Source organism: Wyeomyia smithii, chromosome 2, assembly GCF_029784165.1.
Source record: "Wyeomyia smithii strain HCP4-BCI-WySm-NY-G18 chromosome 2, ASM2978416v1, whole genome shotgun sequence".
NCBI lineage: Eukaryota > Metazoa > Arthropoda > Insecta > Diptera > Culicidae > Wyeomyia > Wyeomyia smithii.
In genome coordinates this window covers 98,167,646-98,195,579 of record NC_073695.1, presented here as the reverse complement: position 1 = coordinate 98,195,579, position 27,934 = coordinate 98,167,646, and the positions used below count along the sequence as shown (strand labels likewise).

At 37.6% G+C, this 27,934-nt stretch overlaps 1 protein-coding gene across 10 annotated transcripts in view; it reads left to right on the top strand.

Moving 5' to 3' along the window:
* The window catches only part of LOC129720326 (la-related protein Larp4B), an 81,315-nt gene extending 60,599 nt beyond the window's left edge, over positions 1 to 20,716 (top strand). For all 10 annotated transcript variants that reach the window (XM_055671788.1, XM_055671785.1, XM_055671784.1 and 7 more), the window contains 7 exons: positions 10,001 to 10,649; positions 11,974 to 12,223; positions 12,300 to 12,440; positions 12,502 to 12,831; positions 14,085 to 15,762; positions 16,179 to 17,435; positions 17,651 to 20,716. In XM_055671788.1, coding sequence (XP_055527763.1) covers positions 10,001 to 10,649; positions 11,974 to 12,223; positions 12,300 to 12,440; positions 12,502 to 12,831; positions 14,085 to 15,762; positions 16,179 to 17,435; positions 17,651 to 17,991 — 4,646 coding nt within the window. In that variant the 3' untranslated portion in view covers positions 17,992 to 20,716. The remainder of the gene's footprint in view (positions 1 to 10,000; positions 10,650 to 11,973; positions 12,224 to 12,299; positions 12,441 to 12,501; positions 12,832 to 14,084; positions 15,763 to 16,178; positions 17,436 to 17,650) is intronic.
* The last annotated feature ends 7,218 nt before the right edge of the window (positions 20,717 to 27,934 follow it).

Genomic DNA, 27,934 nt, shown 5'->3' with positions numbered 1-27,934 from the left:
AGCCCTTCTTGCTGGTTACTTAACGCGGATTTTTGAACTATCGTGGTTTTTTACGCGGGTTTTTTACGCGGATTTTTGAATTAGTGCCTTGTTTTTACGCGGATTTTTTATGAGGTAATATCTCTCGCGTAATAAAAACCTGACTGTAGTAACATGCATACAAAAAAAATACTTGAAAAAAAAACCGTGTCTAATTCAATTTATTTACAACTTATAGACTCGTGACTGCATCTTTTGCTTCGAAGGGCTTGTGTTTTGGTACAAGGAGTAAAGGTGTTTAAATAGCTTAGTATGATCCATGTCTACAGAAAACACAGAAACTATTCCGGAAATGAAACGAGTATCTTGTAATTTTCACTATTAAAAGCCACAAAAAAGCAACGATTTTTGTATTCAAAACAGATTGTGTGTTTGGAAATCCAAATGATTGTTTATGTAGCAGAACTTTTAGAAGAAATCAGAATGCCACAGATAAAAACATTTCGACAGATCTCGCTGCAATACTTTGTGCAATGTTTTAGTGTATTTTTAGTATACATTTTTCCTGCAAAAAAAATGCTGCGTCGATTTTACTAGAACCCCCCCTCCCCCCTTGTCCTAGCTTGTCACAAAATGATGACGTCATTTAAGTATGGTCCCTAACGTAAAACAGATGATTTTTTCTCAGGAAGTTTTCGTGAAGTGATGAGTATGGTGAAACTAGAGATACTCAGAGCGAGAGATATGCGGTGAGCCAAACGAACCGTCAAAATTGGAGCCAAACGAACAAGAAAGGTAACACCACATTGAGAGGTATTGCAATCAGGTACAAAAAAGAACGTGTTCATTTCTATACGATTTTTTGTTCTATTGCCAATGAATGAATTAAGAATGCTGTGAGTGATTTTTACCCGGAGTTCAACAAACCTTGTGTATAGGTAACAAAATAAGTGAAGGTGTATAAAATTAAACATAAACATAAAATATATCACCTTAACAGTTTTTGCGAAGCACTTCACTATTCTTAAGGACTTTCACCGTCGCCACCGATTATACAAGTCGAATGTTAGTCAACATTGCGCATTGAGAAGAGATCTGGCACCCAGTTGCCGAATTGGCGATTTTTTTCACCGCGAATCTCTTCCTCTGAGTGTTTCTAGTTGAAACAGTTTGTAAACAGCAGGGATACTATATGTGCATATTTGCTGCGAAATGCAAATGTTGATTTTTGTAATTGACAAGCCTCCGTGGTTTTACGTAAATTTTTTCATAATAAGTGAAGTTTTACGTAGACATGCGAGCGTAATTTTCTCGATCTTCGGTCGAATCATTTCCGGAAATGTAGTTTCGCCGTTTACCGATTGTTTGAAAAAAAAAAACCTAAATTAATACACCTAGGGGTGTGATCTGGTCTTTCTCATAAAAAATCTATTATATGTTAAAACCTATTAGCACATACGTTTTAACTCTTGAAATAAATTACAGCCTGATAATAATAAAGAACAATTTTTTGTTTCGATACATATAATAATATATTGGTAACCAACTACGCAACTGTATTCGACTGTTGGGTATTTTAGAAACCGGAATGATGCCTGAAGGTCGGGAATGGGCCTTAGAACTGTAGGGAACGGTTGAAACGCATGGTAAATGCCCAAAGGTGTGAGTCCTGACTAGAATTAAAATTCGATATTTTCTCGTCTCAGGAATATGCTACTACAACTACCCCCTGAATGAGCGGGGGCCTAGTGTGGTTGGTAACGTCTCCGCCAACCACGCTCGACGCCTGGGTTCGAATCCCACCGCCGACATAGGTGTCGATGGTTGTGAGGTGGCGTGATCCACTCACAACCAACCCAACTGGTCTAGATTCAATCCTAGCCAACACCGGGAGATTTCCTGAGGCGAAAAATCTCTGGGATCACGCCTTCCATCGCATGAGGAAGTAAAGCCGTTGGCGCCGGTCCGTTAATAAACGGGTCGTGAGTTAGGGTCCTGGGTGTGGAGTCGCCTCCCTGGGCGTCGGTGATTGGCCACAACAGTGGCGGAACTAGACCGACGGAAAATAAGCGAGAATAAAAAAAAACTACCCCCTGAATAATAAAACAAAAAAGCTTTCAACGGCAGCGACAACTGTATGTCGTATACAGTAAGTCCGCTTTTTACGCGTTTTTTTTTACGCAGGTTGCTTTCCTCCATTACTCAAAAACGGTACAAGATATCGACCTCATTTCAATCACGCTTTCCGTTTTAGGCCACGAGTGATCATATATCAATTTAAAAAAAAAATCACAATTTTTGGTGTTAATACTCAAAATTTAAAATATTGAATTTTGGTCTCTAGATTGGCCACTATCATATTCAAACGAGGTTTTAATGTTTTAGGACGGTTTTCTTTGTTGTATTTGCAACTCAAAAAAGTCGTTTTTTACGCGGGCGCATACAAATTTGGAACGCATCCCCCGCGTAAAAAACGACCTTAGTGTATATGAACGACTGTCGATATGTTCTAGATTACCCACTAGCACTAACATCGGCAGGTGCTAGTACTATGCTCATCCAACGCCGCGTACGGTCGGTGTTGACAACAAGAGGTGAACAATGTTCAAAAATTTAAATAATAGTTTTTTAATTATTTTAATATGAAGTATGCCTACAAAAACTACATTTTCGTGAACCACAAATTAAGAGCTTTCGATTGATGTATATATCATCGTTGTCCGATTCATTTGAAGCGAAATCATTTTCAGAGATGGCTTGACTCGGTTTTCTGAAAATTTCTCAGAAATTACTCAACCACAAATTACCACAAATTGGATTTCGAAACCACAAATTAACCACTAAACATTGGTGCTAAAAGAATTAAAAAAATACTTTGTCAAGCCATCTTGAAATGAGCTTCTTTGCATTTACCTTTCTAGAGAGCTCAATAATGATCTAATAATGCACTACATTATGTAAAAGTATAGTATTTTAGATGCCTAACAACTTTGCAGTAGGCACTGAAGAGCTAGGATGACCCTAAGAAGAGCTATAGCTGTCCAAAGTTGAGTATGTCGATTTAAATGCAAAAAATCTTGTTTTCTGCCAACATTACCTATGTACCGGCGTAGGATTTCCATCAGAAATAACTTGTCGTAACGAGTTTATGCACTCAGCTGGATCAAACAAACGAATTCAGGTCAATATTCTAGGCGTAGGTGTAATCTACAACGTGTTTCAGAGGTAACTTCTGATGGAAATCTGACTAACGCCGGTACACTGGCAGTGTTGGCAGAAAAAAAGATTTGCAACATAAATTTCGACATACTCAACTTTGAACAGCTCCAGTATTTTTTTGAGACACCCTAGCTCTTTGATGTCTTCGGTCAAGTTGTTCGGCATCAAAAAACCTACCATTTGAAGTCATGAAACCTGTGGTTAGAGCCATTTTGAGCTTTTTAGAATGGAAAATGCAAAAACGTTGGTTTTTTCATACTAATCTCCATATAAATTTGAAATGCAATGCGCCAAGCGGAGACTAAACCAAACGACTTCCGATAAATTAAGGGTTGTTTGGGGCCCCAAATAGAACAAAAAAAACTTGGTTCTGGCTTTCTGCTATCAAGTTTCGTTTTTTCCATATAACGATTCCCCACCCTAATTTGTATATACAGATTCTGTATCGTTACTTCGGCCAAAAATCTGTAAAACACAGATTAATCTGTACATGTGGCATCCCTGGTGGGAAATATGGTAAATATCATTATTGTTCGATTTTAATTTTTACATTGGTATAGATTTATGGTTTACTGACTAGTAAGTATAACAAAGGTTTCAGCACTACCAGGTGGATTAATTCTGGTTTTTGATTTAAATTGAAATTTAGTTTTAATTTTCAATTTCTTTGAGTCATAATCTTTTTTCTTAACGGTGTATATTTTTTTCAAGGCATTAGTAATTCTCTAGTACTACAGTTTTTCTGTACACGCAAAAGTTCAAGCTTTAATCATCCAATGTGTCCTTTCGAAACGCACAATGATTGCTCTGATTTCGCACAAAAAATGTGTGAAACGCATAACGCATCATTTGTACAATGAATATATGGACAAAGATCGGAATCAGACTATGTATCATACACACAAAATCGTGATGTTTCGGTAAACTTCGGCTTCGGGCTAACGATCTGTTATGCGGCGCTCAAGAAACCGCTGTTACTTTCGCGAGTCGGTGCGTATCAAGGGCTAGTGCATCCCTAATCACTGTCGGCAAACGAAACGGCCAATAGCGAGCCTTGTTGCAACAAGATTTACTGACGCTGGTGCCAGTAACGCGGAACCGAATGCATATGAATAAAACCAGAGTGGTAGTTAAATTGAAATGTTTTGAACAAACCCAATGTCTTTTTGTTATTGATTCGATGATGTTTTCAAATGACCGGATTCATTAAAGGGAAACAGTAAGTTAATATTTTCATCAATTCATACATGATCAAAATCATCAGTGTTTTTTGTTGGTTGCACTGCTGCAACGATAGCAGCCTTCTAAAGAACATTACCAATACCAATACAAATCATTATGACGACACCAACACCGGTCGAAACTTTTGAAAAATAGTGATTTGGAGGGGCTGAATACATTCAAAATACGCTAGAGCATCAAATGCGTTATGCCCAGCACACATTTGTTGTACTGGTTCCAAACTTAATCAGTAAATGCACTAATTTCGCTCATAAATGATCTGGTTACGCACATTCCAACTTTTGCATGTACCGTAAACTGCGGTGACTTTGATCACTTTTTTGATTGTATCTCAAATATTTTCAGAATATACTGAAAACAATATTATTCGATATTTTTAAAGTAAGTACTGGCATGCATTGAAAAAGATTCAGTCACTACTTCAAAAGTTTAGCAACATTTTTGCTGTTTTTAAATATGCTCTAAAAATTTTACACCAATCATTCCGGGGTGACTTTGATCACTTCATTATTTTGATGAATTGTTACACCAAATTGCTTTGCTACTTTCACTAAATTGAACAGCCTTAAACGGCTTAAACGAGTTTATAAATATGGAAAGCAATTTGGGGGCCATTCACATTCTACGTGAACAATTTATAATGGCGAATGCACAAGATTCATACAAAATTTTTGAATATATATGAATTGTTATCCACTGAGAGAGAAGGTGGTCTAAAATCATCAAAAACTAGTCCATGAGGAATATGACTTATGAAATTGGCCAAATTTGCATGTTACTTCACGTCTTGGGGTTTTGTTAAGAAGAAATATGTAATACGCTGTGGAGAATATTGGGACTCAACATTGCCTTTGAGGAAAAACTTGCAAACATAACAATAAAATGTATTGTTATAATATTTGTTCATCTTAAGACCTATTTGGGAGCAAAATAAAAGAACTTTACGTATTGCAACTTGTTGTTTTGAATCTGCTTGAACCGATTGTTTGTATGCAGCAAAAATCGCCAAAAATACACTTTATTTTCAATTAATATTTTAGCATGAAAAACACTCTTTAAATAGCAGAAAATGCATGAGTAGTAGCAATGCGAACATATATCCACGCATTCAGTGAAGATAACGACAAGTCCCAAGCACCACGAGCGCTTTTAAACCACATTTTCAAAAAAGAGGTACAGTGATCAAAGTCACCCCGGTGATCAGTAACCCCAGTTTACGGTACATACAACGGTTTCCTAGCTAAGATGCTTAGAATGCTTAAAAATGAAAAAAAAAACCATGGCTCTAAAAACTTTCTGCGTCTGTGAAAAATACTAATATTGCTAAGCCGTGTGCAAAGTTTGATTCAAATATGGTCGATAAAATTGTTGCGAATTTCCAGATCATTCGGCACGATTTTGCTCAATTGATTTTACAACCAATTTGATAGCTTACTTTTTCATAAAAATTTGATAAAAGTTTTAGTTTTCTAATATCTTCATTTCAATCAATTCGTTTCAGTTTTTCTTACCGCCTTATTTAATTTTATGCATTCCTATCTATTAACGTCCAAATGAATTTCAAGAATTTCCTTAGTTGAATGTTTCGCTTCTGCTGTTGATGTTAATGATCTGACTTTTTTAATTTCAGTACAGTATATTTTAGATCCATACAACTCCTCCTTTACGTCGTCGGTTATATCGTTTGTTGGCGCGTACACGTTGATGCCCGCGGTCGGATCAACTACCCGGAATTCACGTTCTCCAGTTTTTTGGGCAATGCACCTCTTGTATGGCTACTACCTCCACTTTTGGCTTCCGTAGCTCTCTGGCCAAGGTGCCCGCGCGTGCCGGTTCGAGCAGAGTCCTAACATTCCAAGTGCAAAGTTTCCAAACGTTTGCCTAGGTCTATTATTATCTCCAAGGAGAACAACTCCCCCTTCCCTGCATACGACCGAGTTCCCACCGGTCTGTGTTGCTTATATCCCAGTCGGTAACACGTGGAGGAAGAGATAGGAGTTGCTGGGCATTATGCTTTGGACCACACTGGGTATAATTCATTCTAACTAGTACGAGTGTACTGCTGATACGCACTGTCCAGTCGTTTATCAACCGATTCTTCCGTTATCAACGAAAAAAAAATGAACATTTGAGAAAGGTCCGTAACCGGCTTTTTGACAAAGCTTTTTAATGATGCCGAAACAAAAGCGTTGTACGGTACCAATCAACTGTTTGCAGTTCGTTGCTCTTTAGTTTTTTTTGCACATTGAGGAACTTGACATCCGAAAGAAATCTTTAATTGGAAGACACTGAGGCAGATTCGTTGGATTGCTGATATTTGGTACAAATGGGGTCGAATGGTTGTTCAGGAACATTTGTGTTTATTGCCGTCATGTGATGACGCTCCATCTGGCCAGAATACATACCTTCCATCGGCATGGTGTTTGTGAAGGGATGGAATCAAAATTCGTTCTGGTACACACTTTGAATAATAACCAAGCCACTGGACATAAGCCATGATCTTCGATCGGAAACCTTCATCGTTGTTCTATGTTGCTGTGCACTCAAATGATTCAAAACTATTGTTGTCAACAAAGCAGTGGTTTTTAATGTCATGTCAAAATCCAGATTTTTCATTACCTTTTTTTTTTCAACTTAACTTTCCATTTTTTTTTTTTCACTGTAAAATTTGTATTAGGGTATTTTTCTAACTGTCAAGAATATTGACCATAAATTCATTTACTAATTATGTCGGAAAACGAACAGACAAGCGAATTTGATACTAAAGATCCAGTTTTCTGCCACTACCGTAAAAGTTAAGCAATGATTTGACAGAGAAATGGTTCCAAAAATTCTCAAATATGTGCGCTCATAAAAACGAAAAATTTTCCTTGTCTAAAATTTGAACCCAATTGTTATAAACAATCGTTCGTTCGGACACCTATTGCGGTAGATGTCGCAGTCATGTGCAATTTACAGCGAATTCAGATGTGCCTGCGCAGTATCACAATCGTTGACTTAATCCGGCACATACGATGTATTGAAAAATAAACAAAATTGCAGCGGTGTAAAAATTTCCATACGCAAAGAAAATCCGATGTTCGAGTTTCAAGTGTACAGCCTTGATTCACGTATGGCATTGTTGTAGTAGCCAATAACTTCAGTAGCCAATTATTTAAAAAAAAAAACATGTCACCCAATGACTTATAATAGATATTTTAAGGGGTTATATACCTTTTTGGTCGAGAAAAATGAGGGAAGTTTGAATTTATTTTTAAGTGCATAGCACCATTTTCATTGCATCAAAGTGGTATTTTTCTGAAAGTACAGTTTATCAACAACAAGAAAATACGTTTGATTTTGAGATATACCAACCATTACTGGAGTAATGGCCGTTTCCCCGAAACGCTATTTTTTGCAGAGGCTTGCGGTGATCCTGATAAAGACTCAGCGGATCAACCGAAATCAAAAAACTTATATTATTTCATTAGTTTAGAAGTGTGCCGGGTCCTTGAACGAACGCTTTTATAAGTATTTTGTTTTCAGTGCAAACGGGAACGTTTTTCCCAAAAAATGCACGTTTTGAGTGCAAAAAATTGGAATAAAAAATTTTTTGCAGCAAAATGTAACTGTATGTTTCAAAAAGCGATCGTTCGAGGATTTTATAACGAAAATTTAAAAAAAAGATGAAGGAAATCGTTTCAGTAGTTTTCCTCCAATCAGGATCACGGCAAAGTCATTTTCCGGAAAAAACTATTCCGAGATAATCGCGTGAAAAGTTTCAAGTTTAGCTTATGCGGCCGTGGCGAGGCGCGTTGCAAATCGCTCTAACTTTCTTTCTATTGCTCAGATCTTTATTAAAATTTGTGGAAATGTTCTCAAAATGTTGTATTTGAAGATAATGTAATAAAAAAATTTCCGGTTTTTTGAAAACTAAAAAGGTATATAACCCCTTAAACGAGGAACTCGATTATCATCAGTACGACTAAACTGTTATCGAAAGCTTTTCAAAGCTCGGTGCAGTTTTATTTGGCTTTCGTAGGATATTGTTTCTCCATTCTAAATTAAAATAAATGCCTTAGTATGCGACTATTGTCTATCTGGAAACTCATACATTTTGCCGACCGCCCTCCGCAAGTCGTTGAAAACGCGTGATACGGCATCATCTTGAATCTAATGCCAGGGATCAAAAAAGCCTATCAATATGCGACATAAAGACACCCAAACATCAGTACTACAAACATCAAGCTCTACTAAGTAGAAGAAAATCGATTTCGGGCTGCGCATTCCGAGAAATGTCCAGCAACATCTTCTCACATGGCCACGGAGAGCTTCTGCTAACATATTATGGTTAGCTTTTAGTATCCAATCTGCTCACAACGTTCAAGTCGTACTGAAGTGGAATGCGCTTGTTAAGAGCTTTTCACAGCACCGTGTCGGCGAATCATCCGGTTATGATTTCAAACTGTGCACTGTTACAATGTTGCAAATGGTTGATGATATTTATCGTCTCGTATCTGGCGCATCTTAGTGTCTTTGATTGGGCTGGAAAGTCAAGTTTTGTGAGAGCAACAACAACATTCAATTGTCATTTCGGATGAACAAGTTTTTCATTCGGAGAGTTTGAAACCGAATTAATCCTTCGAACATTAGCATGATTCGTACATTTCTCTCAAAGATTCGCAGACAGTGTGTGCGATTATGTCATACAGTGCTACGAATATTCCTTTTTGCTCTTTCATGCGGGTATCTATTCTGAAATTGCAGCCATGCGCGGAATCCTCTGTCGTGTATGTAGTTGTCACTGAATTGATTTAATTAACTGTTGCTTTTTCAAGTTTTCCAACTGGGACTTGATTGATTGATTATTAAGTCTAGCTATTATGGAGAAAATTAGAAAAGAAAGGAAGCTACCTAATTAAAGGCAGATCTATAGTGGAAAGCAATCTAAACGCTTGTTGAATATGATTTGACTGTGCATTATTCATCGAATTGTTGGCAGTGGGAAAACCGTATTTATTATTGTATTCACTAATGTTCTCAATTTTGTTTAATTTATTTTTAAAATGCAGGCGAAAATGCGACAATTTCATTCAATTTTAATTCTAAAAAAACTGTCCCATCTGTACTAAAATCCTAAGAATCTGTTTCGTGAAAAGTTATTAATTTAAATAGTGGTTAATCAAGTCAAAATATAATTCAAATTTTAATAAAATCGTTTTAGTAGTTTTAAACAGTAGAATTTATATACTTTTTACCCATAAGCACATATAATAGAATATCCTGTTCATGTTAAAAAATAATAATACCATAAAGTGTTGCTGGGGTACATTTACTAGAAACGGAATATCTGTAAATGTACAAGTTGTATGGCCCTTTTAGTTTCCATATTTTATCCTATTCTAATATTATATTGCTAGGATTATACTGCGATAAAAAGAATAAAAAGAATACTATTCTTGGTTGTCTTTGAGATTGCATCTAGATGTCAATAAGAATCGCACACTTTACGATTAGTTTCAATGCTTATTTCTTTCGATGAAATGGTAATTAATATTTGTCTTTGCTTCTCGTTTTCCAGGAGGATATATGTTAATGAACGGAGATGCTGGAAAAATGCCCACAGCCGCTGCGGTTTATCCGGCGGGTGCCGAAGCCATTATAACCGGTGGAATGGCGGGACTAACGTTGGTTGGGCCTCATCCTCCGCAAGCCACACATCTCACGCTGGGGCCAGCCGGTGTGGTACCAGGTATAACCGCTGTTCCTGCGGCCGTCGCTGTTGCCACCGATTATGCCGTTATGAACGGCGGAACTATCACTACAGCCAATAATAATAACACAAACAGCACTAACAGCAACAGCAGTAGTAGTAGCAACATCATGCTATCCAACGAACCGGTCGCAGGCGATTACTACGTGAACACCACCCAAACAACTGACAATAGTGCTTCACTTTCTTCTGCGGTTACCACAAACAATAACAGTAGCAATCAGTGCAGTGTAACGACGAATAACAACAACAATGTTAGCAGCAGCACACAGACAGGGGTTGGCGGTAGTGGTACATCTGCCATGGGCGCTATCCATAGTGGTAACGCAGGAGGCGCTACCACCACAGCCAACGCTACCACAAGCACCAGTGATACTGGTAATACCGAATACAGTGGTATGCCTTTGGAGCAGCTAAAGCAGCAATTACAGACGCAGCTCGATTACTATTTTTCGAGGTATGTATGACCTTAGCTAAGCACTATGCAACAGCAGTACCGACTTTCCTAAATTGAAATTTATATATATATATATATATATATATATATATATATATATATATATATATATATATATATATATATATATATATATATATATATATATATATATATATATATATATATATATATATGTATATATATATATATATATATATATATATATATATATATATATATATATATATATATATATATATATATATATATATATATATATATATATATATATATATATATATATATATATATATATATATATATATATATATATATATATATATATATATATATATATATATATATATATATATATATATATATATATATTTAGACAGCCATTACTAATATGAAATGACTATAAAAAAACCATAAACCATAAAAACCATAAAAAAACAATTATGACTTTCCACCACAAGTATCTTCTATAAAAAGGATCCTAGATTGACTTATGTAAATTGACATTCGAATCACATACAATTTCAATAAGTCGTGCCTATGAAAAAAAAAGAGATTCATATGTGAATTATACCGTTATGTTCATGCAAATAATTTCTTTTCATTATTGAATTTGAAACAGAAATGTTTAGAAATATATCATATATTCGACTGAAAACCAAAATCAGAACTATATAACTGAGTGTAGGACCGAAATAAAAGAAAGGAACTCTGTTAATTATTTGTCGGGTAGTAGAAGTGTCACGTATGTTTTATGTATGTATGATGCCAAAATCTTCACATTTGTTTCACTCTTGTTGCGTAAATTGTAGCACAGCTTCTTAGTAAAGCTTCAAACAATGTTTTGATACATTCTGAACATTACTTCAACTGTCATGTTTTTACTATCTATCATTCTTATACGTGCAGTTCAACTACTACGCCTAGGTTCTCCGGTGTTTGTAATAGCTGTTGTGCAATCTGTTACTTCACCACTCAGGAATGTGCCACCAGGCTTTTCGAGCAAGTGTAATGACAGAGTTAGGTTTGTTTCTTCCAGAGGAGGGCTGTTGTGTGCACTGCATATCTGGGTATTTATTATCGCACCGCTCGCTCGACAAGACTTCATCATCGCCTTGCGGCGCAGTGTGACTACCTTGTGTAGATGACTAAAGCCACGCGATGTAGAGCATGAGCATATTCCCACAAATTGGCAGGTGGTTTTTGATGAAATACGAGAAGACAATTGCATATTCTGGTTGTGAATCAAAAGCAATAGATGACGTACTGAGAAATCGACAGCTAATAAGTAAATAACGACTATCTATTTTATATTTATTTGCAGAGAAAATTTAGCCAACGACACATATCTGCTATCCCAGATGGACAATGATCAGTATGTGCCTATCTGGACAGTGGCAAATTTCAACCTGGTGAAGAAACTCACTAAAGACATAAAGCTAATTACAGAGGTGCTGCGCGAGTCACCGAACGTGCAAGTTGATGAAGAAGGCCTAAAGGTGCGGCCAAATCATAAACGGTGTATTGTCATTTTACGAGAAATACCGGACAATACGCCAATCGAGGAAGTCAAGGTAATTTGAATTTGAAACTTCGGTTTTGATCACCCAATTCATGAATGCCAAATGAAACCTTTCATTTTTCGTTTAGAATATATTCCAAAGCGAAAATTGTCCCCGATTCATCTCTTGTGAGTTTGCTCATAACAATTCCTGGTACATCACGTTCGAATCCGATGAAGATGCACAACAAGCTTTCCGGTATCTACGCGAAGAGGTTAAGGAGTTTCAGGTAAGCTACCGGCTTTGTATGCGACCGTCTAGATAAAAACTTACCAAGTATTTTATTCTAGGGAAAACCAATCATGGCTCGTATCAAAGCTAAACCAATGAACAGGCTTCCGATTGCTGCTGGAGTTCCACTAAAGAACGGATTTCGAACGACTCCTCCGCCGGCTGCTACAGCAGCTGTAACTGTTCCTCCGGGGGCCGCTGGTCCTTCTGCGGCCGCTGCTGCTGCCGCTGCCGCAGCTGCAGCGGCGGCAGCCGTTTACGATCCTACTCAGGCAGCAGCTGCCGCAGCCGCTTTTCCCGGTCAACAGCGTTACATCACGCTGCCACACAATCCAGGAGCGATACCGCAAGGTACCGTGCCGGCGTATAACACACCAGTACACATGTTTGTGAGTATTTCATCTACGATTATGTACGCGAGTTTTAGAAGTTTGTTACAATCTACCTCCTAAGATCGATAGAGGTCAAACATACCATAAAAGAACCGAGTCGCACGTTTTTTTTTACATTTCATACAATTTCTAAACTGCCCATAAAAGCATATCAGCCCCATATGGAAATTCTCACAATTGAGAAAATGGCAAATGAAGTTCTAATCTTGAATTTAGGGCAAATACCTATTTATGGTTTAACTAAAATTTTGTTTTATTCAACTGTATGTTCATAAGGTGGAACATTATATATTCCCATGAGTTCTATAAACTTTAGCATGAATTCCAGGCTTGGAAATGAATGATGGGCCTCGTTTGCCTTCATTTTTCAACGATATATAAAAAATAACAGCATATTAATCTCCACGCATTGCCAAGGCATTTATTATTATTCCTTATCGTGTCTATCATGTGAACAGTGATCGATCATACAGATCATAGGAATTGCAATATAGCGATTTGGTTTTAACGGATTGCGATGCATGTTATTTACCAAAAAGCAACTTCAGCTGAGAAACGAAAGCTCGTTCGACATAGAGTGTACAATGAAATTTCTGAAGAGCCGTTAATGGACAGCAAAGTAAAGTTCTAAAGATACACTCCTGAAAACTTTTATTCCACTCATCCCAGATGCTAAGAAGGATTTCTGGAAACAGTTTCCAAAAAAACTTCACTTTAAATTTCGATTTTCTTCGAAAATAAACATAAGTTTTAATCAGTTTTCATGTCTGAAGTGGATTTTTAATTGAACCATGCAAACATGAACTGTGTTTTACATTATTTAAGTCAGTGATTTTTTATGTGAACACTTTTCTTTTAACTGATAACAAATGTGAAATGTTGTTTTTAAAAGAAAATTGATAATATACTTAGGATGGGACTCGTATTCCTTTATTTTCAACATGGGACAGGCAAGGTTTGGTATTTTTCCAGAATTTCTTAGAACAAACCTTCAAATGTCATCGAGGCATACGAAATTTAATACATTGATGGCATAAACTTAAATTCGCCTAAAAGTTATATGGGACTCTTATGCTTTTATGGGCAGTACGGTTAATAGGAGATTCGTCGGAACACATTTAGGATAAAGAGATAAGGGTAAATCATGAATCAATATTTGTGATGATTTTGCATTATCGTTGATAAACCGTTATGATTATTTAATTACCATACTTACAAAAATCAAATATAACAATTTTTATGTATTTCAGCCATTCCAACAGCAATTTTATCCGAGCATAATGCAACCATGGCCAGCAGCACCCCCTCCGGCGCAAAACTACTACGATCTTAGCACGTTTGTAACGAGCAATGGGCTTGCACCTCAGGTAACATTTGCAACTGCAGGGGCTAAGCAGCAGAATGGTCGATATAACATGCCAGCCGGTGTAGGAGTACATCGTGGTAACATCCGTACCAAAAGACAGCCTAATCCGACGATACCGGCGGGCAGTAATGAGCACAGATCGGGTGGTGCCAACAGCGGTGGTGGTGGCGGCGGAGGTGCGAACATTTCCGGTGGTCAGCAAACGCTAGGGCTGGGAGGTAACGAAAATGCACCGCCTGCCAGCCATCGAGTATCGAATCAACAGCCACATTATGTTCAACAGCAGGTTGCCCAGCAGCAGCCACAGCAGCAAACACCAGCACACTACCAACTGCCACCGAGTGGTGGTGGGGGCAAAAGCACCTCTTTGTTGGGACATGGGGGTAAAACCTACCATAAAGATACAACCATTGTGCCACATTATCAGCATTACCAGCCTCAGCAACAGCAGCAGCATTATAGCCATCCACAGTCGCATCATCATCATCACCAACAACAGCAGCCAATACCACAACAGCAACAACAATGTGATGATACAACTGGAACTGCATCAAATACGGTTAGCATGCGTTCTAACAGTAGCACTGATCACTATCAATCAAACGACGATAGTAGTGGATACAGTAGCCTTCCGTACAACAGTGGGCGAAACAAAAATCTTGACAGCCAACAGCAACAACCGGCTGGTCCATGGGTGTCAAACCAGTCTCGACGGCACACTCGACGAAGAAAAGATGAGATGGACGGCGGCGCTGTAGGAGGTAGCAGCTTGTACAGCAGCAGCGGTGGAAGTGTTCGAACTAGTAATATGAGCTATAATAGTAATAGTAATCTTAGCAGTAGTATCAATAATGGTGCAAACTCCAATGTTAAAGTTATAAACACAACTAGTCTCAATCAGTTGATACCGTCTTCTGGCGGTCCTCCGCATGGACGCGGTCCACGGGGAAGTCTCGGTGGCAACGGAGAAAATATTCACGGTACAGCCTCGGGAAACGTGATTGCGTCGATGGGTGGCGAAGCTGGCGGCGGTGGTAGTCATCATCATCACCACAGCAGTAACAGCGGTGGAGGTGTTGGGGGCTATCATCCTCATCATCATCGAAGTGCAATAGCTTCTGGATTTCATCAGCAGCACCCGCACCATCACCACCAACCACAGCATCAGCAGCAGCAGTCGCACTTGCAGCAATCTTCTAACAACAGCAGCAGCAATTCCAGTGCCCAGCAGCAGCAGAATGCCCCCAGCACCACTCAATCGACGCAATTCGATCTCGAACCAGCTGCATTTCCGCCTCTTCCCGGTCACGATGATAACACGAACAATTCCGGCAGCGGCGGTGGTCGCAACAAGCACCACCATTCCCGTGATCATCAACAACAACAGCAACAACACCATCATCACGGCAATCAATCGAACACTACCACTGTGACGCCCACCGGTGGCAACCAAGGTTCCTCGACTGACTACTCCTCAACCTACGGTGGGAGCAGTGTGTCTGAGACACCCACACATCCTGTCGCTGTCTGGGGCGAGAGCCGACTTGCCGATGTCGTTAAAGGTAAGATTTGTTGTCATGTTACGTATTGAGCGACATCTACTCTAAGAGTTTTTATTCTATACTCAACCACACAAAAAAAAAAGATATTATTTTACCATTTGTTAAAAATGCAGACTGTTGAAAAAATTACCCATAAATTATTCAACCTAGGCACTAATTCACTAATTAAAACTACCGACGAATCTTAAACTTTATGTCTGCTTATTTTGGTTCACACAAACATTTGGCAAATTGAACAAATTGAAATAATGACCTTATTGTTTCAAATGAAATCGATATTAAATACTATTAAAAACTAGGCATGTTGATTTTCAATTAGCCTTGGTTATTTCCACGATTCGTCTAGTCTGAAAATTCAAAACTATTCGCAAAACCGATCCTAATTTGTTACGACCTCTCTACACTTTCTACCTTAGGCACTGCTATCGCAACGAGCACCTCATCGAAAATAAAAATCACAACATCCCCTCCACCACAGGCAACCCAAGGCAGCAGCAACAGCAACAACAATAACAGTGAGCTTAGTCAAAAAAACGTTACAGCTTCGGCAGCTGCCACTTCAGAAGTGAGCGCAGCCGCCGGACGTGAACAACAGCCTTTTCCAGCAACCGTCGCAGCATCGCAGCAACAGCAGCTAAACTCGAAAGCAGCAAACGATTCCTTTCATGGCACTAGCAACAGCAGCGGTAGCAACGAGTCAACCACTTTGGCCTACACACCAGCCAACAGCAGCAGCAGCAACAATAACTCTAGCAAAGTAACTAATAATCCTTTTCCTGTGATAAAATGTACAACAATTAGTACGTCTGCAAGCACCACTGCTGATAAATCTACAAAGACTGATGAGTCCTTGCTACAAACGAATGGCTTGGAATCGACGACTACAAACCCTACGTCGGCAGCAACAGCCTCGGGACTAGGTTCGATGGTAACACATAGAAAGACTGGTGTAGAAGCTACCGGCACCGTTGGCTGCCCCACGACTACCAACGCTGCTACGATGACTTCGACTGAGTACGTGATTGTCGGTTCTGGTTCCTGTTCTTCCGCCGTTGGTGGCACTAAACAGCAGCATACATTGTCTGCTACTTCTTCTATTAATGCATCATCCGTGGCTGTGACTACTACATCGACAAGGACTGTACCGGTACCGTCTGCCAAAACGATTGCCTCTATTACTTCCAGTTCTAAACAAATCGGGTACAAGAACCCGCGATCGCCAACCACGCCTACAGTAGCTTCCATAGCTTTCGCTGCTGCATCTCCATTTGCTGCAGCACTTACCACTTCGTCAACAACACAAGCGTTGACTACGAGCAGTCCTCAACCGGTAGCACCGCCGCCATTCTCGCTACAGAATCACCCACCGCTTGGTGGTGTTGCCGCTGCCATTCCCGAACTACAGCAACAAACTCAGGTACGCCTTAGCTACGCCCAAGTCGCTCAACATCTGAAAGAGCAGATGAAGGAACGAGAGCAAGAAGGAAACGGGAAAACTTTCGTAGAGAAAGAAAACAACAATAATCTGCAACTTAGCGGTGGCAATAGTGGCAATAATGCCATCAGTAACAACACCACTACGAATAACAGCAGCAAGAAAAAGGATTCACCCATAAGCTCAAGACTGTCAACCTCGTCACAGCATAGCAGTGATGGGTTTAGGGAACAAAAAGGTACGTATCCCCGTATACGTTTGTCAGGCCGTACGCAATTAGTACATCATTCAATGCCCTTTTGTGCATTATCCTTGCTTACCACCATCAACCAAACCAATAAAACTAATGCAAATTCATGATCATGCCCCTTCATACACAAATCATCTAAGCACAAGCTATTTTAATATGTATTAGTTAAACTCCAGCTATAAAAATACTTTTTGTTTTTCTAGATACTCGCTATAACAGTGGCAGCAATTCTGCAAATCCTCGTGCCGCCAAAGACTACCGTTCATCAGTTTCTGCTGGAAATAGTACCGGAGCTGGGAGTACACTTGGTTCCACCACACCAGCTGTCGCTGGTGCAGGTCCAACAGCTGTTTCTGTTAGTGGCATTAGTGGATCTGCGATCTCCTCTGTAGGTGCCGGTCATCGAGGGGAGGCCAACAATAATAATAATAATAACAGCAACAGTTTAAAAACTCCGGTGTCCGGAACCGGCAGGACAGCACGTTCCCATCAGTTGAAGGATTTTGTTCAACCACAACAGCAGGGGTCGCGTAGTCCCAAATGATGACGGTTAATTTGGATCTAAAAGCTCGCGTTGTTTCATTGTTTGCGAGGTTTATAGCAAAACGCCAGGCGTGCGTGTTTAGCTGACACGAGTGGTCATTGGCCGTGTTTCAGGTTTAGTATTTTTGTTATAGTTACGATAGTTTCTCTGTTATTACACCATAGTTGGCAGAGCAGACCAGAGAGAAAATACTTATAAGTATTTCGTTTAATTTGGTGATGTTAAACTGAGGACTAATTTCTAACTTTTTCTAAATGCAATTAAGTGCAGTTTAAACACGAGTTTGAACAGTGAACGAAAGGAAACGATTTCCTTGCGATTTGTTACGACTATTATTATTACTACTACTACAACTACAACTATTACTCACGTGGCTAGGATAGGCGATCTCATTTAACACCAATTAATCGGTTGAATGAGAACTTGAATGAGACGGAAGGATTGAATTGGCTTGTTTATTCTCATGACAATTTTCAGGTGTTCTAATAGACACGAGAAACTCTCGCCATACTTGCCCATAAAGACAGTTCAACGCAAACAAGATGTTATTGATAATGTGAATATTATTTGCTGCATACTGGTTTAAGCTTTTTATGTAAGAATCTATATCGACTCTGTTATCGGTTTTATTTTCAGTTTTCTAAATTCAATCTATCCGCGAAAAGGCCCCTTGGGCATTCGAGACAGGTTTGACAACCATTATATATAAATACATATATATACTTGCATTCGCCACTATATGTTAAATATAACTGTTATCTAATCTATTGTAAACATTTAATGCTAACTAAATATTTTGCTTTGTGTAAAACCGATTTGGATCGCCTTTATAATTGCTCAAAAACATTTCACCATTCGAAAGGAGGCGAGTGATCGAGTACTATTACTTCTTTTGTGTCATTAGAATACATTATCTTAGTTCTCGTTACTGCCTAAAGCTGAACACTTATATAAACACTCTGCGTCTGTCCAGCTTTTTAATCTTCGCTCAAAAGCTAAATCTAAACGTGTCGTCACTACTCTCAACTAACATGTCTTAAAGAAAACCTAGTCCTTATTTACTTCAAAAAAACGAGCTAAATCCTCTAATCGTTATGTTCTATTTATTCTCTATCTTAAACATGTTTAAATTTTCATCTGAGCAATGCGTTAAAAATGAAACAAGAGATAATACACGCCAGTTTGTTAAAATCATCTCAATGCTACCCAAAACTTTTCTGTTTGTTATTTGTTGTTAAATATAATTACATATATTTTTAAAACACCGTATCGCTATACTATAGTTGTACGGGCATTGGTGGTGTTATAGAAACTGCACATTCGGCGAGCGAATATTCCTACCTATTTATCTAGTATATCTTCATGCGCTTCGGTCTAGGGATATAACACTTAAAATGCATGAAATTTATCAATAGTCACATTTCTGCTCATTCAAGCTGCGTCTGCAATGACCACTTTACAGTCGTAGTTCGTTTTAAGAGGAACTTCAGCTTTGTTGGAAAATCGATTTCATATATAACTTTACCTTTCTTTTTTTCCAATGTTACCTATCGTGCAATATTATTCTTTATGTTGCGAATTTTCAGAATGTAGCTTTTGTCAGTCATCTATTTTTCTTACCAAAAGACAAAACGGTGTTAGGATGGAAATTCGAAATCTTTTGGCTCTTTTTGTTAGTCTTACGTATGACATTTGGATATTTTCTTTCTCCAAACAGATGAAACACTACAAATTGAATTCTGTCAAGTTACTTAAAAGGTGTTTTCTTCAAACTATCTTGATTAGGCAATTGTAACCGAAGTTCAATCAACAGTGCCGAAGTTCCTACTAAGTATTCAGTAAAAAAATATCATACAATACTTTGCAACCTAAGCTTGCATGGCAGTGTAATCCGTTGCGAATATTGGACGTTATTTCTTAGCAGGGTTTATCATTGAAAGTGTTATGATCCCTCCGGCAAAATGTGCTTTTATCAATGTAAGCGCGTGTGTAATCAACAAAGTTAATTTGTAACCCAATGACATAGCATGTACGTGACCATGTATAATGTGTGTTCGAGTTGGTGAAAGGGGTGGCTATGCGAAAAACAATTATACAATTTAATTTAAAACATTTTAAACTTTGGGTCGCACGGAGCGTAGCGATATAAATTGTATGAGAGTATAAAACAATCGTGGTAATTTATTAGAATAACAAATGAATTGGAACTGCTTTCTTGCTGTGAGCCTATATATATATATATATATATAGAAAGAGAAAACAGATCAAAAGGTATTTTCAAATTTGAATTAAGCAGAGATAGGACTAACACCTTTACAATCCAATTTATAGGGAGAAAAAAAAACTCGACTGCACACAAATGAACAAAAACAAGATGAAATACACACATCGGAACCATCGGAAATTTTTGTCCACTTCGAAAATAAAACTGAATGTAAACTGAAGCTTAGCATTATGATCAACAATTGTTTTAACATTTAGCATTTAAGGGTTCAAAACAATCCCTAACAGTAACACAGAACAAACAGCAGGCGGTCAGTGCTGGAGCATGTAAGCCATTAGTAATTCAAGCTGAACCTACTACAATATTGCTTAACGACGTTGGTTATTCATGAACAAGGAATGGAAAAATGATTATAGTGTTCTCATATGCGAAAGTAGGTTTCAACGTTCTCAAATGTTATGTTTAGTTGTTGAATATTTTCGTTTAGTCTTCCCCATGATTTTGAAGACTACCAGATTAATTTTGATTATTTCAAAAAAAAAGCCTGCAAAATAGTGTTTCTTGAAATTTAAGAGTTGTACCGATTTTTCGTATACTTCGTAAAGGAAAACTCATACAAGCTCAGTGACGCATTGACTACTTTTAGCAAACCATAATCAAACGGCAATTTTTTTACTAACAGCCATTTACAAAACGTGCTGTATAACATTACGCTAAATATTGCATCCCGGTTCAATTCGCGCTAGTTTTATTTAAGAAACGGAATACGCTGCCGCATACGGTTTCAACGTATGTGGTCCAGCACGCAAATAATGGCAAAGGGTTTCTTGAAACTCAAATTTTCAACTCATTCCGATTTTTTAGAGCTTGACTACTTTGGAATTGTATGATTCGGACGAATCTTGTTAGCAGACAAGTTGCCACTTGTTGAGATTAATTAATGGTAGACGGTAAAAACCAGCAGTAGGTACTACATAGTAAAAACTTCAGAAACATACCTTTGCACTATCTATCAGATTCACTGCAGGACGCAACCGTCCGTTGTAGGAAAGTCAGTAGTAGATCAATGAATGAGTCAATGATACAATCTGTAATTTCACGACATAATTAAACATGAAGTGTGAATTTAAAATTTTATTTGTCTGTTTTCAACATCTAAAGAAACAAAACAAAATTAGCAATCTATGTGAAGTCATCTCCTACCCGTTATCTAATACAAACTTTTGTTTTCAGCATCAAGAGCAGCACCTGAACTTTAGAACGTTTTCTTTTGTACATGATAGGTTTCCATTTTTCTTTTAAGTCTTTAATTGATAGGATAAATCAATTTACGAACAAATATAGAGAAAAAAAACTAAAATAATAGCAAACCAATGGTAGCACGCGTTATGTGCATAAATAAAAGAAGATGCAAGCATGGAAAAGAAAGCTAGTTGTTATATATAATAAAATTTAATAATAACTAATCTAAAGGATTAAAGCTATACACAGTAATAAAGAACGAAACGACAAAACTTAGGAACATAGTAGGAGTAATAAATTGGTAATGTACGCGCATGGCGAAAAAAGGGGACGCAGATTCCACACAGACACACCACTAGGATTGCGAATTTGCAAATAAATTTATTGAACTGAAGAATGCACGAGGAGCGGAAATTGTGAGCAGGAATCGTGTACATTTTGTGTAATCCTTGCATTATCAAAGCGTTGATTTAATACCCGTATTTGTTTCGTTCTCATATTCTTCGCTAACTTCATTGCATATACATCATTTATATATCTTTTATCGTGCTATAGATTTTCTGATTTCATTGCTCTTTCTATGGTTAGCTGCCTCCTGCAAATCAAATTCTGGAAATAGTGACTTATATAAATACTATTTCAGTTGTATTCAGCAGCGAGCTTCTACACTAGATTCTGATGCATTCAATTTCATTTTTCAGTTCCATCCAAACACACTAAATAAAACGGAAGTTGGAAATAGATAGAACTCTGAAAAGTACATTTTGTTAATGCAATACAAAAAAAACACGAGAAATGGAAACGAATAGTTCGATAGAAAAATGAATGCTGACGTTATTTTCTTTCTACGTTCTTACGATTGTGTTTGCGCGACATACTCACATATACACTCTGGGCTGGGAATTACAGGAAAGCAATCTCTTAGTACCAAAAGATGGGAATGTAACGAGTGAAGTAAATTTCAAGTTGTAGGGCAAGACCGATATCATAATATTGATTATCAACCCCGTATATTTTGAGGCACCTTTTGTTTATAGCAAGAGAGAATATCTACGGAAGTTATATGAATATAAGACGAATTACCATTTGCAAACTATTTTTTAAGAGACATTAAATTGTTTGTTTGTTTTTTTTTTTTTTTAATTTCGCTAAGAGTTACACGAAATAGAAAAAAAGATCTATATGTATTTTCGGAAAGAGGCACCTATAGCGTACTTGCTAGCTGATGGGTGTTTTGCATTGAACAGCACGTGACAGATTTTTGAGAAATATTAACAAAAGTGGGAGAAATTTATTATTGGTAAAAATGTGAAATACATACACACTGTAATCAGCCGTAGGTTAGCTTTGTAAAATAATATTTAAAAAGATATCTGCATAATGAATTAAAGATATATGAAAGTGTATATTAAGATATAATTATTGTAAATTGCAAACAGTTGAATAAAAAAGGGGAACCTAGTACACCTGGTAGGACGCAAATAAAAGGTTGATGCGTTTGCATAGAAAAGTACGCGGAAGCATCGAGAAATTGAGAAAACATGAGACACACACTTATCTTTACAATTTAATTAAAGTAAATCAAAAAGTATATTAATTAAAATAAAAGATAAGCGTAAATGAAAAACAAAGAAAACCTATTGATTGAATACACACAAATTGTTGTAAAATGAAGCTAAATGCAAAAAACGAAAAAAATCCAAAAAATATAGAAAAAATATAAGATACAAAAAGCAACAAAAAGAGACCACGAAAAACAAAGCTAAACCGTAGTAATCAATGCGGATCCGAAATGCCTATCTGAAAGTAGGTTTCCATCTGGACAAAAACTGAAACTGCATGTGCATTTTTCGGGTCTGTTCGTGTTTCGAATCGTCTTGTGAACCGACAATGTTCAGCGTAATCTGTTAAGTACCTGTAAAGAAGTCTCAAGCAACTGAAACTAAAACGTTGATTTCTGACTGAAACAATCGGTAAAAATCCAGAACTGTCGGCACAAAAACTCTAATATCATCCATTTTAACTGCGGAAGAGGACAAGCTTAACCCTTTATAAGGCCGTGAAAACTACGCAAGGAATCGACATAAACTTTAATAAAACGTATTCCTTGCAGAAGCAACAACATAAATATACCTTTGTTAAAAAATTCACTATTGAATCAATTGAAAAAATTGGTGGCAATATAGTTGCCACTGCCCGTTAACCCCAAAAACATTGGTGGTAATAAAGTTGCCACTGCCCGTTAACGCCACGATATTGGTGGCAATATAGTTGCCACTGCCCGTTAACGGCACAAACGTTGGTGGCAATATAGTTGCCACTGCCCGTTAACTCCAAAAACGATGGAAGCAATATTTTTGCAGCTGCATTGTAAGCTTAATTTTTTGAAATTATAAGAAATGGAAAATCATAGTAATTAGAATGTAACAGTAGGACTTCATTTATTTTGCATGGAAAAGATCGAAGTAAAGGATTTTACAAGTGGTATCCAGAAAAAAAAATTGGGAAGAAATTTGAAATTTGTCGTCCAATACACCATGTATTTCAACGAAAAAACTGCATAGTCTAACACAGTAGGTCCTGAATAGAAAGTTCCTGGTGAAAAACTTACCAATTTATTGGATTTTCACCAAATTAAAAATGAATTTCCTAAACACGGTCTAAAATCGCGGTTTATTCACATAAAAATGATCTCAAAACCAATATTGTTCACTTCAAGCACTGAACTGAAGTGTTCTAAAACACCTTTAGAAGTCTTTGGTTAAGCCAAATTTGAAAACAATATTCTTAGTGCAGCGAAAAAAATAAATTTTGTTGGTGGCAATATAGTTGCCACTGCCTTATAAAGGGTTAATACGGTTTTTATTGTGATGGAAGAGTTGCGCAATGGCCAAGCCTGTTGAAATGAGCGAGCTAAAAGAATACTATTGAAACACCGAATAATAAGAAAAGGCTTCCGTGGAGCCCCCCGTGCAGGGACCTGGACGGCAACCTTCTCAGGAACAAGTGTGAGGTGATTGAAAGGTAGAGGCAGTACAGTACCTTTACGGCGATTAGCAGAAGACGACGACGAAGTGGCAGTAGATCTCGGTGTACGCGCAGATGACGACAGATTTTTAGCTCCTGGCTACCGTCGACTATCACCGTTTGCGAGGGAGTTCGTGGGGCATTACCGACGGGATTTATGGGTGCCCGCGACACCACGCACCAAATATTCGTGGTACGGCAGATTCTACTGAAATTCCCCATACATCTATTCATCGACTATCGGCGTACGACGAGATGGAAGATGGATCATGATGAAGGTGGATGAACCACGCTGGGAGAACCACTCATCGTTCAATTGACGAAAATCGGGATACCACGGAATGAATTGAATGAAGACAAGTTCTTCGAACAGCCAAGGGCACCTCGGCCTGGAGATGAATGGCAAGGCAAAGTAAGGAACTACCCGTAAACATCTGAAAGTTTCCTTTCCTGTTCTTCTATAGATTTTTAAGAGCCTTTTCGAAAATAAAAAAAAACCTAAATTAATCCTAGCGGTGAGACCCAGCCTTTCTCATTCGAACTTATTATTTGTTAAAATAGATTTACACCAACACTTAAAAAATACACCTTGATAATTTCTGCTGGATTTGTTATTCATTCTAAACAACAAATTTTGGGTAGCCAACAGCACAATTATACCGAACATTCAAAATATAACATTCACATACATATGAACATACATTATCGATTTGTGTACTCATATACTGCGTATAAATATTTAGATTGTTTATGTTCCCTATACATCAATTTGAATGATCTTATCAGTGAAAATTTAATTCTTTAACGCAGTTGATATTACTGATCGTTTCTGAGGGGCATCCAATGAATGGGCAAATACCAATCAATATGGGTTCTTGAAACCTGGATTATACCCAGTGGCCAGAATCCGACCTCAACCCCCATTTTTAATCCAGATGACCACTTCTGGTTGCCTGATTATCATAAAATCATAAAATCCATCATAAAATTGCCGAACTGCCTGATCTGGGTATTTCGAAGGCGAAGATGGCGACAGTTTCCGATCTACAGCCTAAAGTGACAAATATCACCCAATACGATTTGGAAAAGCGGTGAGATATACCCTGATGCCAGAAATCATCTTCAGAGGCTATTTCAAATTACTAGACAGTAGCCTCCGGTTTCTGGAAACCAGCCTAAAAGAGACAAACATTACCCAATGTGAGTTTTTCAGTACCCGAAATGATACTCAGAGGCCAGGAATCAACTCCATACTTCATTTTGAAATCCGAAATGAAAAATTATAGCTTTTTCATTAAGCAGACAGTATGTGAAGTAGAGAGAACGAAAAATAAGCGAACTGGAAATATGATACAGGTTTGAAAAAATTTACCGCACCCCGACGGGACAGGGAGATTGCGGGTTCATGTCCCGTCGGGATTTTTCCAAATCTGTATCATATTTCCAGTTCGCTTATTTTTCGTTCTCTCTACTTCACATAATGTCTGCTTAATGAACTTGCGTGTTAACGGGAAAAGCCGTTGTTAAAATTAGAAATGCAGTTCGGAAAATTATAGCTTTTAAACCATTTTTGTGAATTTTTTTCTTTCTAGGGTAACTATTGTAAGCTTTAGAGCATCTTTTTTTCGATTCCGTCAACCAGTGTTATAATCAAATGGAATGGGTTCGAATAAAGCAACTAAACCTTCAATCTGAAACTAAGATTGTTGAAATCAGTCATGCCATCTTTGGCAAAACGAGTAAATTTAAAAAAGTTTTCTGAAAACGTTTCTTTTCATAACCTTCGAACTGTCCAATCATCACAAAATTCGTTATTTAAGGGTTTTGAAGACAGTCCGTTCATGTGATACCTATTTTGTTCAAATCGGTTGTGTAGTTTCTGAAATAATGGAGTTTCATAACTTTTATATTTTGATACATAACAGACAAAGTTACAGTCCGATTATAATAAAAATCAATAGGGTCTTATCAGGCAACTAGACTTTTCTATTGCAACTTATTTTGTGAAAATCGGTCCATCCATCTCTGAGAATAGTGGGTGAGTTCAAGCAATCTTAGAAACATGTTTCTTGTCATAGCCTGATTTCCCATTATTATACATAACGGACAAAGTTAAAGTCCAATAACAATGAAATTCATTAGGGTCTTCACGGTGAAATATATTTCACTCTCACGCTCACTTCACTTTTTTAGACCTATTACCGATTCCACCTCAAGTGAGGTGACAAAAATCACCTCCGTGGAGTGAGATTGACAGTGAAGTGAAATTGAGAATAGGACAAGTGAAATGAGATTGTTTCCCAGCTCAGAAATCTCTAAGTCCCAGAAAGTCGTTTTTTTCAGTTTTTTTAGATAACACCAGATCTTGACGTGCTCTGCATTTCTAAGACATTCGGCATCAGAAAAAATGTTTTTTTCGGTATCGAAAATTTCCTGAACTAGTTTGCATTTTTTTCATCGGGCAAAAAAATGAAAAATTGACCGCTTTAAGGCACGGATCAAACTCTGATTCGCTTCGTTACTGAAGAATAAATCCAATATTTACCATTAGATCACAAATCAATCAACTTTAAGACTTATGGCAGCTTCGTAATTCCACGCGAAACGTCGCTTTTTCCGTTCTCACTTCACTGATATGACACTCATAATAACCCAGATCCACGGCAGATGTCACTTCGCGACGTTTTTCTCACTTACGTGAGTCCCGTAATAAGATTTTGTTCACTTCACTCTGATTTCACCGTGAAGTGACTCCCGTAATAAGCACCTATATAACAGTGCTACCAACTTGAAAGAAAAAGGTCGTGAATAGATCATTGCATGTCTAACCTCACTTTTTGTGACAGCTTCAGAAGGTTAGTTTACAAGGTGTTAGAATGCTTTATGGACCGATAGGTTTGAGCCAAACAAGAGAGGAAAAAATAAAAAAGGTGTTAGAATTTGAAGCGACTATTCGATATTTTGTTTTGTTCTTACGATCATTGTGACCTATTCCATTATAGAAAGCATGAGAAAATAGTAATAATGAACACATTTCGATTAATGTGAATGGATCCCGAAAAGTATTAGAAAAAAAAAACATTTTTCGGCTCCATCGGAAATAAATTTAAGTCCGCAAAGTTAACCTTCCAGAACTGTCAAATGACATCATCGTGCAATCACTTGTTACTACCAAATTGATCTTCTTAGATCTAAAGAAACAATACTCTAAGTTTTTATTACTAGCATCAATTTTTATTGTAGTGATGTTTCGAACATCACTGTTGTGTAGTAGACTGTACCTGGCAGTCTGCTGAAACATAATTTTTAAAACATATTCTTATTTCGGCTACAGAATTGAAGTACAAACGTTTGCTTCACGTGTCTTACGATCATTTCCCTCGTAATCAATTTTACTACTTTTATCTTTAAGAAAGCTTCTTAGCAAAAAAAGGCCCGTTGCTACTTTGG